Here is a 17,251-nt window from a genome sequence, read left to right as displayed (position 1 = left end):
AGGCTGATCAGGCAGGTATCCAACCCTCTGTCCTGCACGTAGGTGATCGTATCCCTGAGGAGTGCGAGACTCTCAGCGATCTTCCTGCCCGGCACAGCACAGGTTTGGTCAGGGTGAATCACCGACCCCAGAGCAGACCTGACCCAGTTGGCGATTACCTTTGACAGAATTTTGTAATCCACATTCAACAGTGAGATTGGTCTCCAATTTTTGAGTTCCTCCCTCTCCCCCTTCCGCTTGTAGATGAGGGTGATGATGCCTTTCCTCATAGATTCACTCATGGTACCTGCCCGAAGCATACTGACATACACCTCCAGCAGGTCCTGGCCAATCAAGTCCCACAGAGCGGAATAGAACTCGACCGGTAAGCCGTTGCTTCCGGGAGTTTTATTCTTTTCGAAGGACTCGAGGGCCTTGGTCAGCTTGTCCAGAGATAGCGGCTGGTCCAGCCTCTCATGTGTTCTGTCGTCTAAGACCTCCGTGATAGAGGACAGGAACGACTGGGAGGCCGCGCTGTCGGTCGGCTTCACGTCATACAGACTGGCATAGAAGGATTTACTGATCCTCATGACGTCAGCCTGAGATGACGTTATCGAGCCATCTTCTTCCTTCAGGCTGCTGAGCACGGAGCTCTCTTTGTGCACCTTCTGGAAGAAGAAACGTGAGCATGTCTCGTCCTGCTCCACCGAGCGGACCCTGCACCGGAAGATTATCTTGGAGGCCTCCGAGGCAAAGAGCGAGGCCTGCTGGCCCTTCACCTCCTTGAGGTCCTCCGTGTCATCGACCCCCATCGTCTGCAGCAGGAGCAGGTTCTGCATACTTTCCTGCAGCTGGGACAGTTTTCCCCGCCTCTCTCTCGCCTCCTAAACACCTTTGAAGATGAAGAACCTCTTGATGTTCCCTTTTACTGTTTCCCACCAGTCAGCTGGGGACTCAAAGAGGGGCTTCACGGTTCTCCAACCTGTGTAGTCCCTCTTGAGCTCCTCAATGTTTCCCGGGGTCAACAGCTTTGTGTTCAGCTTCCACGTTCCCTTACGCTGCTCGTCCTGTTGGTGACAGTCGGCCAGCAGGAGGCAGTGGTCAGAGACGTCGGTGGATCTGACCGAGAGCATTCAGGACTCAAACAGGTAATCTATCCTTGAGCGGACAGACCTGTCTGCCCGTCACCAGGTGTATCTACGCTGCGCTCTGTCTGCAGGGGTGCTGAAGACGTCGTGCAGCTTGGCATCTTTTACCGTGTCCATCAGGGCTTTGGATGTGGTGTCCAGTTTACTGTCCCCCCCGCCGGATCGTCCATCTGCATCAATGATACAGTTGAAGTCTCCGGCCAGAATGACCGGCCTGGACGTGGCCAGCAACATCCTTCCTGATGGACTTGGCGAAAGGCTCAAGACAACACACACAAGGCAGGAGAGACTGGCCAGCCCTGCCTGACTTCCAGCTCTCACTCAGGAGGAAGTCCCACTTCAGAGTGCAGATGACCAACTTGATTACGTGCAAGACTCTAATCCAAGTGGTGGCCAGGATTGAGATAACAAAATGGTCCGTGTATTCAAGTCTTGATTTCCAAGGCTAGTTCAGGGGATCTTAGAGAGGGGAGGAGAGGCGATATTCAGAAGAGGATGATGACACAGAGTGGTGAGAAGAGTGAATCAGGAATCTTCATAGAGAAGTTGGAGGACGGAGTATGACAAATTCACATTGTTTGGGTGAGGGTGAAGGGTTATGCAGGGTTCTTGAGTTTTTTTATTTCAAAAATATACTTTATTCATAAAAATATTTTGATATCTATACAATTGCTGATGCCATTCATATGCATTCATTGCATGTCTTTACATACAGAGATCGACTTAATCGTTTGTATATGCAAGTCTGTATGTTAACCATCTAGATATTTAGCTGAAGCATCAGTGGGGCCCAATTACTGGGTGGCCCCACAGTTCTTCTTACACAGTGGTCTTTCCCCACCGCGCCTTGGTGGCAGCTGCCTCAAACTTCAGCGCGTCCCTCAACACGTAGTTCTGGGCCTTGGAATGTGCCAGTCTGCAACACTCAGTCGGGGTCAACTCCTTCAGCTGGAAGATCAACAGGTTTTGGGCAGTCCAAAGAGCGCCTTTGACCGAGTTGATGATCCTCCAGGCACAGTTGGTATTCATCTCGGTGTGAGTCCCGGAGAACAGACCATGCAGCACGGGAGTCCCGCGTCACGGCGCTGCTCAGGACGATCCTCGACAAACACCACTGCAGTCCTCTCCAGACTTCCTTTGCATAGGCAAATTCCAGAAGGAAGTGTGTGACAGTCTCATCCTCTCCACAGCCACTTCGAGGGCAGCGTGCGGTGGGGCAGAGAGTCCGGGCGTGCATGAAGGATCTCACCAGCAGAGCCCTTCTCACCACCAGCCAAGCCATGTCTTGGTGCTTGTTGGAAAGTTCTGGCGATGAGGCAATCTGCCAAATGACTTTGACAGTCTGCCCAGAGAACCGCTCAACAGGATCCACCCTCTCCTTTTCCCGAAGGGTCTCGAAGACATTACATGCTGACCACTTCCTGATGGACTTGCAGTCAAAGGTGTTTTATGCAGGGTTCTTGATATGGAAAAGGAGCCCTTTGAAGAGTTCACCCTAAAATCCTTTCCTACCTGAGCCTCTAGCAGGGTAATCTTGGCCAGTTGACAGTTTCAATTGGGGTGAGGCCAGGCAGATGACTTCTGGCCTCACTTAAAATGAGAGGCAGGTCAAAGGTAGTTGGGAGAGCAGTATAAAGGCTTACCAAGGAGTTTTGTGTGCCTCCCCATCAACAAATTGTGACAGGGGACCGTAACATTTTGTTTAATACAATAATGAGTTCCTACAGGATTCCAGTCAGGATTAGTGTGAGCACCATTGCTTTTCACCATCAGATGAAAAACCAGTGTAATTATTTGCAAGTTCATATGTGACTTCAAAATATTTGAGTGTTGGGAATTTTAGTCTTGGAAAGTAGGTAATAAAATGATCTAGTCTTGGGAGAATGAGCCTGTGTTTGGCAGATAATCATTAATATAGATAAATATTACATTTGTTCTTGCACTTGGGTAGAGGCAATGCCAAATATTCATCGACCATGGAGACTCCCATATTAGCGGCTGCTGAAAGTGGGTGTTGTTATCGTGCACCATCTATTACTGATCCAGGACAAATCCCAAAAATTGATTGAAAAGGTATTGGTGTACTGTCAGATTAATTCAATCCAAATCAAGGAATACCATTCTGTTCCTTAATAGGGCCATGTGCAGATCCTATTTAGCCTTGACCAGTTTTGGCCTGAATGAAATAGAGTCTCTGAATATGTTCAGAGAAGTTCAGTAGATTGGTACTTAGTTTAAATGTCTCTGTCTATCATGAAACACAGCTTTTCCATTTCTAAAGAGTTCTTAAACAGGCTTGATGTAAGTTTAAAAAAATATTGCAGGGGTTTCATTTATGCATAAGATATTTGAGTTGCAGATAAAGGAGGAAGGGAAACATGAGTATAAGTTGGTTAGTATTGAGATGTGAATATGTTTCTTTTTACACTTTGGTTTGAGGCAAATTATCAATTCATCAATTCATACAGTATGTGTGATTTCACTGTATCAGTGACGTTGGTCTGTTTCTGTGTGTGGTCAATATACAGGCAATATACAGACTGGTGAGCATTGGAGAATGTGCCTCACTCACTGTGACCCTGAATCACAGAGTTTTTATAACGTAGTAACAGGTTATTTGGTGCATCATGTCTGCACCAGATCTCCAAATGGACAATTTAACTAGTGCTCTATAACCCGACACATTCTTCTGTTTGCTGATAACAATCTAATGGAATCTATTTTGAATACTTTGATTGAACTGGCTTCCAGCACAGCCTCAACAAGTGTGTTCCAGACATTAACCACTTGAACAAGCTTTTCTTCATGTTGCCATCGTTTGTTTACCCAATTACTCTTAACCTGTACCCTCTTGATTCTTATGATTCTTTTTCCTATCTCCTGCAACTTCTTTGCCATCAGGAATTGGAGAGAAATTCTCGACTTTGGCAGGAACTTGTTAGGCTAGCTGGCTGGCATTATGAAAGGATGGATTCCAAATATAAAGACCAACTATTGTCCAATGGCATAGGTAGCATTGGATCATACTGCAAGAGCAAGAGAACCCTAATTATTTTAGTTTGAGCAGATATAGCGAAGTATGAAATTAAAATCACACATCATTTTTGAAAAATACATTTTTCAATATGGCTTTTCCTGCTTACCAATATAACCAAAATTAAAACATAAAAAGGAACATGGAAGTGTCAGTGTGATTTTTCAGTGTGTACAAACTGAAGAAAATACTTTGTATGATTCTTTGTCAACATAAACATGTTGGATGGAAATTATTAATTGATATTCCAATTACCAATACTAAACACCAAAAGTAACATTATCTACAAAATGAAAATAATTACTTCCCTGCAAAATGACCATTAATTTTAAGAATGCTGCATCGATAGTGGACTGGGGTTGACTAAGCACCTGTGGATATTTACAGACACAACAGAGTTAGGAAGTGCTGATCAATTTCACAGGAGGCAGGAAGGAAGGGAAATCATTTGGGCACAACAATTTGCCAAAAATAGGCATTCATAGAGCTCACAGGTGCAAGTTCAATTTTGAAGGAAGCATTGCCCAAACTTTGGTCTTTGATATTAATAATTCTAATTTTTGATTCCTCGTTTAAGTGCCTTTTTCATTTATGAGATGCATGTGCTGAGTTTGTGCTGAAATTAAAGGCAGCTCACTTCCTATGAATTCTTTTCAATTGCGCGTCAGCGTTGGCTCAGTTTCAACATTCACTCAGTTTCAGCATTCTTGAGCCAGAAGTTTACAAACCCTAGCCTCACTCCAGAGACTTGAATACTTAAACCTGTATTTTTCTCTAAGCATGTGATGCAGCAGTGACATTAAACTTGTACTACAGCTATTTTTCTGAGGAATTTTATATTATTTTAGCTTTAGAATTTTCTTACACAAGTTTTTGTAATGACTTTTGACATTCTCGTGTTACAGCAGCCAAAATTTCACTAAACTCATGCAAAAGATCAGATGATGCAAGCTTCCTACACGTATATTCATTTTTGAATGGCGGTTAATAAATGTCAAAAAAATTAGGGGCAGCATGACTCAACGTTACTATATCTGGTGATTTATTGTGATTTTTCTTGAGCAATTTCTTTTAATTTTGCTCTACAGAGATCTGGAATACAATTACTGCATCAATGCTAGTAATTGCATCAAAATCTGTTACATTAAAAAGACAAAAGATTTGTCTTTATAATTTTATTTTATTAAACAAGTTGTCCTTAACATGTGGATAACTGGTGCTGATATGATTGCCTTAAACTTTAATTGTCATAATGTTTTAAAATAACGTACTTTAGGAAGAAAGATGGTATAGGTTGTGTGGTCTTCTCACTGCGTGTTGGGTTATTATGACCATATTGACTATGTCATTTCCATTCATGGCACTATACTTTCTAACCTGTGGCTGTGAAGCACTTTGAAATGCTCTGTGTTCATGGAAGCCATAGTGTAAATATAATAAATATATAATAATATAATAAAATATAATATAATATAATGGCTGAGAAATCTCAGCAGATTAGACAGCATCTGTAGTCGTAAGCAAAATTAGTCTTAATGTTAACTTGGATTTTCTCTGCAAATGCTGTCTAACCCATTGAATTTTCCAAGTGTTTTTTGTTTTTATTTCAGATTTACAGCATCCTCAATATTTTGCCTTTGTAATATAAATGTAAGTTCTGTATTAAAATGCAAATTCAAATGTTTAGTAATGAAATACCCATGAAGGACTATTATTATTTTTATTATTGTTATTAGTTATCTGTAGTTAACACTGTTCTGAAGATTTTCACACCACCAAAAAGGAGTTAATAAAAACAAGCTAGATATGGTCATAAAATTTATCTATTTTAATGTTTCAGGTTCTGTTTCAATAATAAGCAAGAACATTCGAAAGCTGATTGGAGGCAGATGTTCGCAGGTAAAGGGGTGGCTGGAAAATGGGAAGCCTTCAGAAATGAGATAACAAGAATCCAGAGAAAGTATATTCCTGTCAGGGTGAAAGGGAAGGCTGGTAGGTATAGGGAATGCTGGATGGCTAAAGAAATTGAAGGTTTGGTTAAGAAAAAGAAGGAAGCATATGTCAGGTATAGACAGGATAGATCGAGTGAATCCTTAGAAGAGTATAAAGAAAGTAGAAGTATATTTAAGAGGGAAATCAGGAGGGCAAAACAGGGACATGAGATAGCTTTGGCCAATAGAATTAAGGCGAATCCAAAGGGTTTTTACAAATATATTAAGGACAAAAGGGTTACTAGGGAGAGAATAGGGCCCCTCAAAGATCAGCAAGGCAGCCTTTGTGTGGAGCCACAGAAAATGGGGGAGATACTAAATGAATATTTTGCATCAGTATTTACTGTGTAAAAGGATATGGAAGATATAGACTGTAGGGAAATAGATGGTGACATCTTGCAAAATGTCCAGATTACAAAGGAGGAAGTGCTGGATGACTTGAAATGGTTAAAGGTGGATAAATCCCCAGGACCTGATCAGGTGTACCCAAGAACTCTGTGGGAAGCTAGAGAAGTGTTTGCTGGGCCTTTTGCTGAGATATTTGTATCATCGATAGTCACAGGTGAGGTGCCGGAAGACTGGAAGTTGGCAAATGTGGTGCCACTGTTTAAGGAGGGCAGTAAAGACAAGCCAGGGAACTATAGACCGGTGAGCCTGACCTCAGTGGTGGGCAAGTTGTGGAGGGAATTGTGAGGGACAGGATGTACATGTATTTGGAAAGGCAAGGACTGATTCGGGATAGTCAACATGGCATTGTGTGTGGGAAATCATGTCTCACAAACTTGATTGAGTTTTTTGAAGAAGAAACAAAGAAGATTGATGAGGGCAGAGCAGTAGATGTAATCTATATCGACTTCAGTAAGGCATTCGACAAGGTTCCCCATGGGAGACTGATTAGCAATGTTAGATCTCATGGAATACAGGGAGAACTAGCCATTTGGATACAGAACTGGGTCAAAGGTATAAGTCAGAGGGTGGTGGTGGAGGGTTGTTTTTCAGACTGGAGGCCTGTAACCAGTGGAGTGCCACAAGGATCAGTGCTGGGCCCTCTACTTTTTGTCATTTACACAAATGATTTGGATGCGAGCATAAGAGGTACAGTTAGTAAGTTTGCAGATGACACCAAAATTGGAGGTGTAATGGACAGCAAAGAGGGTTACCTCGGATTACAACAGGATCTGGACCAGATGGGCCAATGGGCTGAGAAATGGCAGATGGAGTTTAATTCAGATAAATGCGAGATGCTGCATTTTGGGAAAGCAAATCTTAGCAGGACTTATACACCTAAGGAGTGTTGCTGAACAAAGAGATCTTGGAGTGCAGGTTCACAGCTCCTTGAAAGTGGAGTGCAAGGTAGATAGGATAGTGAAGAAAGCATTTGGTATGCTTTCCCTTATTGGTCAGAGTATTGAGTATAGGAGTTGGGAGGTCATGTTGCGGCTGTACAGGACATTGGTTAGGCCACTGTTGGAATATTGCGTACAATTCTGGTCTCCTTCCTATTGGAAAGATGTTGTGAAACTTGAAAGGGTTCAGAAAAGATTTACAAGGATGTTGCCAGGGTTGGAGGATCTGAGCTACAGGGAGAGACTGAACAGGCTGGCACTGTTTTCCCTGGAGCGTCGGAGGCTGAGGGGTGACCTTATAGAGGTTTACAAAATTATGAGGGGCATGGATAGGATAAATAGACAAAGTCTTTTCCCTGGGGTCGGGGAGTCCAGAACTAGAGGGCATAGGTTTAGGCTGAGAGGGTAAAGATATAAAAGAGACCTAAGGGGCAACGTTTTCATGCAGAGGGTGGTACGTGTATGGAATGAGCTGCCAGAAGAAGTGGTGGGGGCTGGTACAATTGCAACATTTAAGAGGCATTTGGATGGGTATATGATTGGAAGGGTTTGGAGGGATATGGGCCAGGTGCTGGCAGGTGGGACTAGATTGGGTTGGGATATCTTGTCGGCATGGATGGGTTGGACTGAAGGGTCTGTTTCCATGCTGTATATCTCTATGACTGTATGAATCTAAGTCCATGCAGCTGCTACAACTGCTCAGTAAAGAAGTAGATGGCAAATTGTGAGTAAATAAAGCAACTGTCTGGATGCTGTATCATGTGAATTATTAGGAAACTGTTGATAATCAAAAAGTGTAAAAACAAATTGGTGTTATTACTGTTACCAGTAATCAAGGCGATAAAAGTATTGATGAAACTAATGGCATTCACTGTTATTTATTGGAAAATGCTGCAGTAATTTTGGGTGAGGGCAATCATCTGAATGATGATAAATTGGAGAAGGAAGTTGTGCAACAGTCCTTGTGTACCAGTTGCTGAAAGTAAGCATGCGGGTGCAGCAGGCTGTGAAGTGGACTAACACTACGTTGGCCTTCACTCAGCCATTTTCTAATAAAAGAATGTTGAGCCAATCTAGGTGAATCTTTATCAACCAAATTTGCCCCATTGTGCTTGGGCCCAAGCCTTTTACTACAATCAGTGGTAACTGAAATGAATGTTTCTCGTAAGAGACTATTAATCTGTAAAGGTTCCATTATATACATTCTCAGACAAGCTGAGATCTTGAGCAAACATAAGGCTTGGAGTCCAGCGTGAATCTTGCTAAAGGCTGGTTCTTTGATCACTGAAACGTCTGCATTGGTATTAACCTCCACTAGAACTGGGTGACCATTTAACCAGACACTTATTTTGGTTGGTTCTGATTTAGATATTGCTGAGCAATTTGGTTGTTCCAAACCAGATGTAGGTTAGCATTACAAGGCATGCACTTTGGATACCTGCCTATGAATTCTCCTGCTCAATTTAAGTCAAGTAGGACTCTTTTGTTGTCTTAGGCAGCAACTACAATGGCTTGCTGGCCTGGATCCTGAAGAAAATTTTAAACATTTGCCAAAGGTTGGCTTTGTTTTGCTGTGGGCTGACCTACAGTCCTTCTGTTCAGGATATGCTCTGAGTGAGGCTGTGCTATTGCCTTCACTCAGATGGTGTTCCCCAAGCTCAGTTGGGGTAGCAAGGGTGTCCTCTTCCATTGGAATACTCTGTAATTCATCTGCTCCATTTGCCACATTTTCCAATGAAAAAAACAGTTGTAGTTCCTGTTTGAATCCCACTTGGTTTTACATAGTTACATAATTAACTCCACATGCCAAATGGTCTCTCAGTATCTTATTAAGGGTTAAACCAAAACCACATACATCTACCAGTCATCTCAACCTCATCAAAAATCCCAATACGGATTCCCCTGGTTCCTGAATTGCCAAGTAAAACTGATAGTGTCTTAAAATTAAAGGAGACGTGGTCCGTAATATTCTTTAACTAAATCTGTCAATTCTTCAAAAGTTGTAGTATCTGCCGCCTCAGGGAAAGTTAGGCCCCTGATAACTGAAAAAGCTGCGGGTTCACAAGCTGTCAGGAGAATTACGTCTGGCTTTTCATCTGCTCTAGTGTCATTTGCCTGGAGAAAAAAATGCATTCATTCCAAATACTGGGCCCAGTCTTCAATGGCAGGATTGAATGAGTCAAGCTTCCCAAATAACAGCATGATGTCAGAAATGCTTACCCCAGCTCAAAGACATCTGTTGCAAGCAAATTTCTTCAGGAGCAGGCTTTTCTCTCATTGCCACTTAAATATCTCCAAGGTCATTGGTATCCCCTCACCAAGTCACTCTTTATTTACAGGTGAAGAGCCCTTAGCATTGATGCAGCTCTCAGAGTGAACAGGATATTTAACACTCTTGTTCTTATCTGTCAGCAGGGCTCCCTGATCGGATCAGATTGACAGCACCAATCAGGGAACGCATATTCTATGAGGTCCACCTGTCTGACTACATTTTGCACTTTTGGTAACGTACATTTTAAATTGTTATGGAATACAGTTTAACAACGTTTTATAAAGTATATTTTGGAGAATGAGTAACTGTTATTTTCAATAATTTAGGTGAAATTTCTTTACCTGAAAAGTTGTTGGAATGGTGAAATTGCTACATGTGATGTGAAATGTGTTACAGTTGATGTGAAATTATATTAATAGGACATCAATAGCACAGATGCTTATTGAGTAAAGCTAGCTAGATGCATGATGAAGAGTAAAAGTCTGGATGGATACGGTCAGGTGAAATAGCACATTGGAGGCACATATAGAGCAACATAGCATTTGGGATGAATGGCACCTTTCGGTGCTATAAAGTCTATGTAGATATATGTGTAAAGTTGCCTGAAGGGTGAAGATAATTTCAAATAAAATTATCATTTTTTGCATCTTTCAAACAAATAAGCTGTATTGAATCAGACATCTTTAAAAATAAATATTATTAAATTCAGGATTAGCTTTTCCCCTTAATCCTTTGTTATGTTCTGTCCTCTTTCTGTTTTGCTTCTGTAATTCCCTCACTCTCTGATTCATTTACATTACTCTTCCCTGTATGTTTCTTATTTTAACAACGTTTCATATTGTGAGATTCCATTTTCTATTTCTGTTTCTTTCTTTCTCCTTTGAAAGGGTTAAAGACATTCCAATTGTACAAGAAATTATCTTCTGTGTTTGTGATGGAAACTAAATGCCAGGGCCAGGTACAGAAAAATAAGGATGGTGAACTACAGGTTTCTGGATTGCCCTGGACATATCATATTGTCATTCTTACTTAAATTCTATTGTAGGACCATCATTTCTGCTTCCACATCCCAGAAGAAGAGAGGAACATAAATGATGGAGCCTGCAGTCTATCAGCATGGCTTGTTTCTCTGAATGCATGTATTTCAAATTGGACATGACAAAGATTGCAGTGATCTGGAGATATCTGATGTTGTTTGCTGGTAGAAGGATTACCATGGTTCAGAATTTAAAATCACACAACACCAGGTTATAGTCCAACAGGTTTATTTGAAAGCACCAGCTTTCAAAGCACTGTTCCTTCATCAGGTGGTTGCCCACCTGATGGAAGAGCAACACTCCAAAAGCTAGTGCTTCCAAGTAAACCTGTTGGACTATTACCGAGTGCGTTGTGAGATTTTTAACTTTGTCCACCCTAGTCCAACATCAGTACCTCCAAATCAGGATTCAGAATGGCATTCATTGGGAGATTGTTCAGAATGATTCAAAGGTGGGATTTTTTTTCTTTTTTTTTCCCTTCTTTTTTTTATAATAATCCCCACACTACCGCCTAACTGCGGTAGTGCTTATTTTTCCCCAGCACCCATGATGTGTGTGTGTAGGTGTGAGACACAGTGAGAGACACAAGGTGCATGAATCTTTATTCAATTTCCACCACCAGGAAGAGAGGAAAACACCCGAGTGGCCAGTGACAAGCACTGTCCTTCACAAAAGGGCAGAGCTGTGTGAAAGGTGGGATTATATGTGTTTATGAGCCAGTTGTGATTTGCTTTGCTGTTTGAAAGGTGTAGATTATTTGTCCCCTCAACTCTCCTCTGCAAATCAATCATGGCTAGATTCTAAGTGATTTTTTTTGTCTCTTATGTAGCATGATTATTTTTAAAATGCCCTCTTTTTAGAAACATTGGTACCAAAACTGAGGACTCCCAATTAAAAACATTATATAAAGTGGAATGTTTATTGCTAAATGTGGAAAATCAGCTCAATAGTTGAATTGGATGGGAGTTTGTTTTGAGTAGTTTGGCTTACACTTCTGACGTAAAATTTCAAGTAGTTGTGATTTATTTGTTCAGAGATTACTTTGATTTCTAACCAAATCCCTTCTCACTCATTTATTAAAATTTTCATGTTTCGATGGAGATGATGACAGAGTTCAGACTGATGGAGCTGGTGCAAACCATTGTCTTGTGCTGCTGTGGCTCTGGGATGGCAGTCTGTTGCAGACAAAGGCATTGCACTGACAGGGTTGTCCGTATCATAATCTGCCATGTCTTGCTGGTGTCCTTTACAGCAGAGTTGTGTATACAAGGGGTCATGATACAAATCACCAGAATACACAGAAGTCTTTGGGTATGGAATTTTCTATTAATTAAACAGTTAATACTGACTATTACTGTCTATGGTAAAAATCAGTAACTGATTTGTGTAGTTTATAAATAAAATTAACATCTGTGTTTATTTAATTACTTCCATTAGTAAAGTGTAGTTGTAGAAATTATGTCTTACTCATCTGTAACTTGAAACCATGGAGATTAATTTGATAATTGGTATTAAGGATAACAAAATACAGCCAAGCTGATTCAAACTAAAGGAAACTGTCACCCTTAAACAAGAAGACACCAACAGCAATGTTGAAATATAAAACAAAATGCTTCATAAATACAGTCAGAGTTTTATTTCTATAATCCATGCCCCTTCAGGATGAATTTGAATTTATTCACATCTTTTTCTACATAAAATACATGCAACGCCACAATATATTCAGCTCTTTTATATGATAGTTACATTTTTCTGAAAACAATTTAGTAAATAAAAAGTTGACTGAGGAGCATTTAAATAAGATCAGATGAGATGGAAAGGCACCACTTTTCATTGGGCATTTAACATTGAAAAGATGGTTAACATTTTAGTGGAATCTCTACAGGATATATTCCCATCTGAAAAAAATCAACCGATCTTTGACTTTCAAGTATTCAAAGACATATTGTGCATTTTCATTTTTACCTGTTCATTTAGTAAAGATAACAGTGCCTTCTCTGCACACCTATGCTAGTTTTGACAATATATACATAGTGAAGCACAAAAACAAATTCAAATGTTTGTTCTCTATTAAGGAACATGGAGTTTCAACAACAATGAGTAATATCTAATATTTTACTATATATACACATTTTATTTTTGAAAGACATATCTGGTTTTACAATATTTTAACAGTAAGAATGAATGTTATTTGCTAATTAATGAATGGTCTGGAGGCTGGTACAATATATGGCCACATAAAACAGCTAATTACAGATTGTGAAATGCAGAAGATGGCAATGCATTATAAAGGAACAAAGTTGACTATTGTCAGCAATTTTACATACAATCTTGTGGCTACATTTTCTGAGGCAAAGCTGTTCTCTATTAACTACCTTTGCCAATTTGCATGCACATTGATTTCTTTTTAAATGGAGAAGCTAAGGCTAAGTTTGTAGATTGGGACACTAGCTAATAAAATTTTAAAAAGTGAAATAACAAACTTGTAGTTTAGAAAATTGGGATTCCAAATGGGAAAAGAGCTGAGGGGAATGAGGATAGACCTGAAAATGGATGAGACAAAGGATAAGGAGGCTTCAATGGGAATGCTTGGAAAGAGATAAAACATGCATACTATTAAAAACAAACTTAGATTAAACAAGCACAGTAAGTTTTAAGTGGAATTGAGGACAGTGTTGTGGGTGAGATGCTAAACTATAATGACATAATAGGAGAGAAAAATAGCTTTGGGAGTGGTAACTGAGACTCCCTGTTCACTGCCTAGCTTTCCCCAAACTATGCTCAGAAATGGAGTCAAGGTGCTGGAAGTGCTTTCTTGAATGTCAGTTCGTATTTAAGTCAGGCCTGGCTTCCACTGAATTTTAATATGCGTAAGATGAAAGGAGCATGTTGGCATAAACACAGAAATCAAAGTTCGTAAAAGCTACATCTGCTATGGCGGGCAGATCCATGCTCTGAAACCTTATCCTTAGAGACCGTGAGGTGTCGAAGTGGCACCTCTGAGTTTGCATTATCCTATCCTTCCTATTGTTCAGCTGATGTTTGGATGGGATTTTTCAAAAGCAACCATTAAAGGTGGATGACACACAATGTTTTAAGGCACTTTCTACAAAATATAATAAAGTTAAGAATGTCAATTATTAACAAAATAGTGCTTCTGTACAAACAACATTTCAGAGTCCACATAGGCGCGTGTTTAAATACAACATCGAAGAATTGCATTATAAAATGAGTTCCAACAGAACTCATTTCAGATCGAAATCTGGGCAAACATTAGCGGGGGGTTTGTCCTTCCTCTCCGATAGAGCTATTTGTTTCTTCCTTAAGAACATTCTGCTTCAGGTCCTCACTGCTGTGTCCCGATCCTTGCTCGATTTCTGTTTTAAAAAGCGAGTGAGGTTCACTGTCAATGAATTCGCATGCTACATATGCACCTTTACAGCATTCAATGTTTCATTTCTCGAGTTGCGCATTATTTCTGTCTGTGTGTACACGACTTGGGGAGATTTCTTTTCCCCCCCGGACAATATTTCTATTTCTCCCACCCTCGCGCAATGTTTCAGATTCAAATCGGTACTGGGCGAATTCCGAGGGAGTCGATGCAGTTTTGTGCTGCGGTGGATTACCTGGTGGAGACGCAGATTCCCTCCGGTTTCCAGGTTTTGTTTCAGGGATTTGAAAGAACGGGAACTTCATGCACTGGCCAGTCTCCCTGTTACAGATCCCAAACGAACACTGACACTGCTTCCTGCACTCCAGTCCATAGGTTCCAAAGGGACAGTCTGAAAGAGCAACACCCGATTACAGAATCGCGGTCAGCCGGCTTAAAGTAACTTCAATGACAGCCTTATACAACATAATGATACTGTCCCCACCTCTGAGCTAGAAGACCTGGGTTTAAGCCCCACCTGCTGCAGAAGTGTTACATATCTGCTACATAATGAGTGTGCAACATGAGATCGCGCCGCAACTGCATTCAGTTTACAATCAGGAGCTTATACCAGGCTTTCTGTGTTTCCCTTGTTCCCTCACAGTCCCAGGTTGGACAGGTACCTGAACGTGTCCATGCTCGGAGTTAGCAAGCTGCATGAGAGCGCTCTATTAAGATGAACCGCTAGTTTACAATCTGCCTTAGGATTGAAATTCTAATTGTGAGGTGTCAGTCAGTTCCAAATAAAGAATGCAGTTGCTAAGACTAAGCCGAAACTCCTTACACCTCTAACAGACAGAAGTATCAGGGGACCGGGACACTGCGATCTGTCCTAGACCAGACGAAAGGAGGGATTTGTAGAAGGGCAGTCTGACAGACCTCTGAACGCGGTGGAAACAGTGAGAGCATTTTCAGACTTTGATGTTCCATGACTGGTATTGGCGGTGGGCTGAAAACAAGACATGCTGGAGACCACGGCGGGCCACATGGGGAGAGAGAGCCAGCTACCGTTTGCAGTCTGGATGCCCCTCCTCATCAAAGCTGGGCACTGGCAGTCAGCTAACCAGGAACCAGTCACTGCGCTGCTGTTTACATGGTCCCACAGGCGCCGGGACTCCTGATCTCGCTGCTGGATGCATGTTCAAAGGTCGATTCAGTTCTTGCCATAAGGCTTCAGTGGGCAACAGAGCCCCCAATATTAATTGTAAATAACAGCACAGGCTGAGAATGGTCTGGCGCTACGTGAGTTGCACGCATCATGACCACTCCAATATCTACAATATGGGAATACAAATCCGGAAAACTAAATTCGGAGACATCCAGGGATCGACTCCTCTTTTCCCCTAAGAAGGACACACTTTTCCACTCATTTTATATTGAAGACACTCAGTGCAGTGCGATAGGGACCTGCCTCAGTGTGTGTACACAGGTGTGCTCTGGGCTGATCGGAGAGGATACATTTTCTTTTTAAAAATCGCAGTGTTGGAAATCAGAAACAAAACCAGAAATGGCTGGGGGGAAAAAAACTCAGCGGGTGTGGCAGCATCTGTGGAAAGAAAGCAGAGTTAACCTTTCGGGTCCAGTGACCCATCTTCAGAGACCCCTTTTCTGTTTGCATCGCTGACCAAACGCATAGGCCATTGACTTGCAAAAAGAGCATCCACATAACAGCGAGCGAAATGCTGGCTAGCTTCAATTCACAGCCTAACAGAGCTTTCAAATCCTTTTACAAATACTGCAACCTTTTAACCCCTATATTCTGACAGAAGACACTCGTGCTTAAACTGAAACACACACAAGGTGCTGAACCATCCCGGAGAAGGTGGGATTAGTACATTTCACTCCCCCACCCCCTGCAGTGTGCATTTACCTCTGCAAATACCATATTCATCTCCGAAGTCGTCTTCTTCGCTGTTAAAATGGCACCGTAAGCCCGGTCCGCATTTAACCCCATCCATTCCGGCCACAGTGCGGTAACACACCTCTCCCCTGGCGGCTGCACACACCTTGCAGCAGCCGCAGTCATCCAGTACGGTCCTTTTACAGCCCGCCGTCCCGGGACACGCGGCGGTCCGTTCACAGGGGTACGAACAGTCAACGGCATACTTCAGAGTGAAGCCTTGCACCGTGAGCCCAGTGAAAATGAGCAATAAGCAAGCGGCGCTAGCCCGAGCCATCTCTCCAGAGTTGTAGTTGCACTGGCCGTCTGCACTGAGCCGCAGCACGCTGCCTTTTATCAGGCGGGTGCCCACATGTTTTTCACCGGCTCCGTTTCCTAAATCCGGTGTTGTTGTCTTCTGGGCAGCTTGTGTTGTAGGTTTCCAAATCCGGGCTGGAAGTCGATGGAATTAAACATGTTAAACAGGGTTGCCATCCAGGAATTGAAACGATGCGTTGACGTAAGATGTTATGTTTAGATGTTTTGTAAGGATTTTCAGCTTCGAGCTGTCACGTACTCGTCAAATGTTCAAGGACGCGAAGAACAACAAACAAACAGTGAATTCCTCCGAGCCTCTGGGGTTGTGTGCGGCCACTCGAGCGGGCACAGCAGCTTCTGGCACCATTTCAGTTTCTCACGTCCCAGCAATGTTCAGACACGTGCGTCCCCCCCCCCTCCCGAGCTCATTTCCTAACGAATGAAATGGCATGCTTGCAATGATTAACTTTTGGTTCTCTAAACCAACACTTAAAAAGGGTTGTCACTTTATAAGATCTATCTCCAAACAGAAACGCTGCGAACGCTGATCTTTCAGCAACAAAAGCGTGCAGATTGACAGGAATGGCCAGAGCAAGAGGAGTGCATTCCTTCCTGGTTCCTCTAGCTCTGAATTTCAGCATCTCTGATTATAACTGCTTCACCCGTGGTGGACCTGCATTCAGCTGCCTAGGCTCTATGGTCTGGAATTCCCTCTTTGCATTTCAACCGATGACATTCTTTAATGTGCCTCTTTTACCTATTAGTCCAAACTTCATAGCTACTTGTTACCTATCTCTATATTTCCTTTCGGGTCCAG

The 17,251-nt window shown here is 42.0% G+C and overlaps 1 protein-coding gene across 1 annotated transcript; it reads right to left on the bottom strand.

Moving 5' to 3' along the window:
- Nucleotides 1–12,438: 12,438 nt before the first annotated feature.
- On the bottom strand, nt 12,439–16,771 carry esm1 (endothelial cell-specific molecule 1). Its single transcript, XM_072571617.1, has 3 exons — nt 16,108–16,771; nt 14,434–14,589; nt 12,439–14,184 (listed from the first exon to the last, which is right to left on the bottom strand). Exons 1-3 carry the CDS (start codon nt 16,412–16,414, stop codon nt 14,081–14,083), a joined length of 567 nt encoding a protein of 188 aa, XP_072427718.1. The 5' UTR covers nt 16,415–16,771; the 3' UTR covers nt 12,439–14,080.
- Nucleotides 16,772–17,251: the final 480 nt, after the last annotated feature.

The sequence above is a fragment of the Chiloscyllium punctatum genome, chromosome 1, assembly GCF_047496795.1.
Source record: "Chiloscyllium punctatum isolate Juve2018m chromosome 1, sChiPun1.3, whole genome shotgun sequence".
NCBI classification, from domain to species: Eukaryota; Metazoa; Chordata; class Chondrichthyes; order Orectolobiformes; family Hemiscylliidae; genus Chiloscyllium; species Chiloscyllium punctatum.
This window is presented reverse-complemented; position numbering and strand designations above follow the sequence as displayed.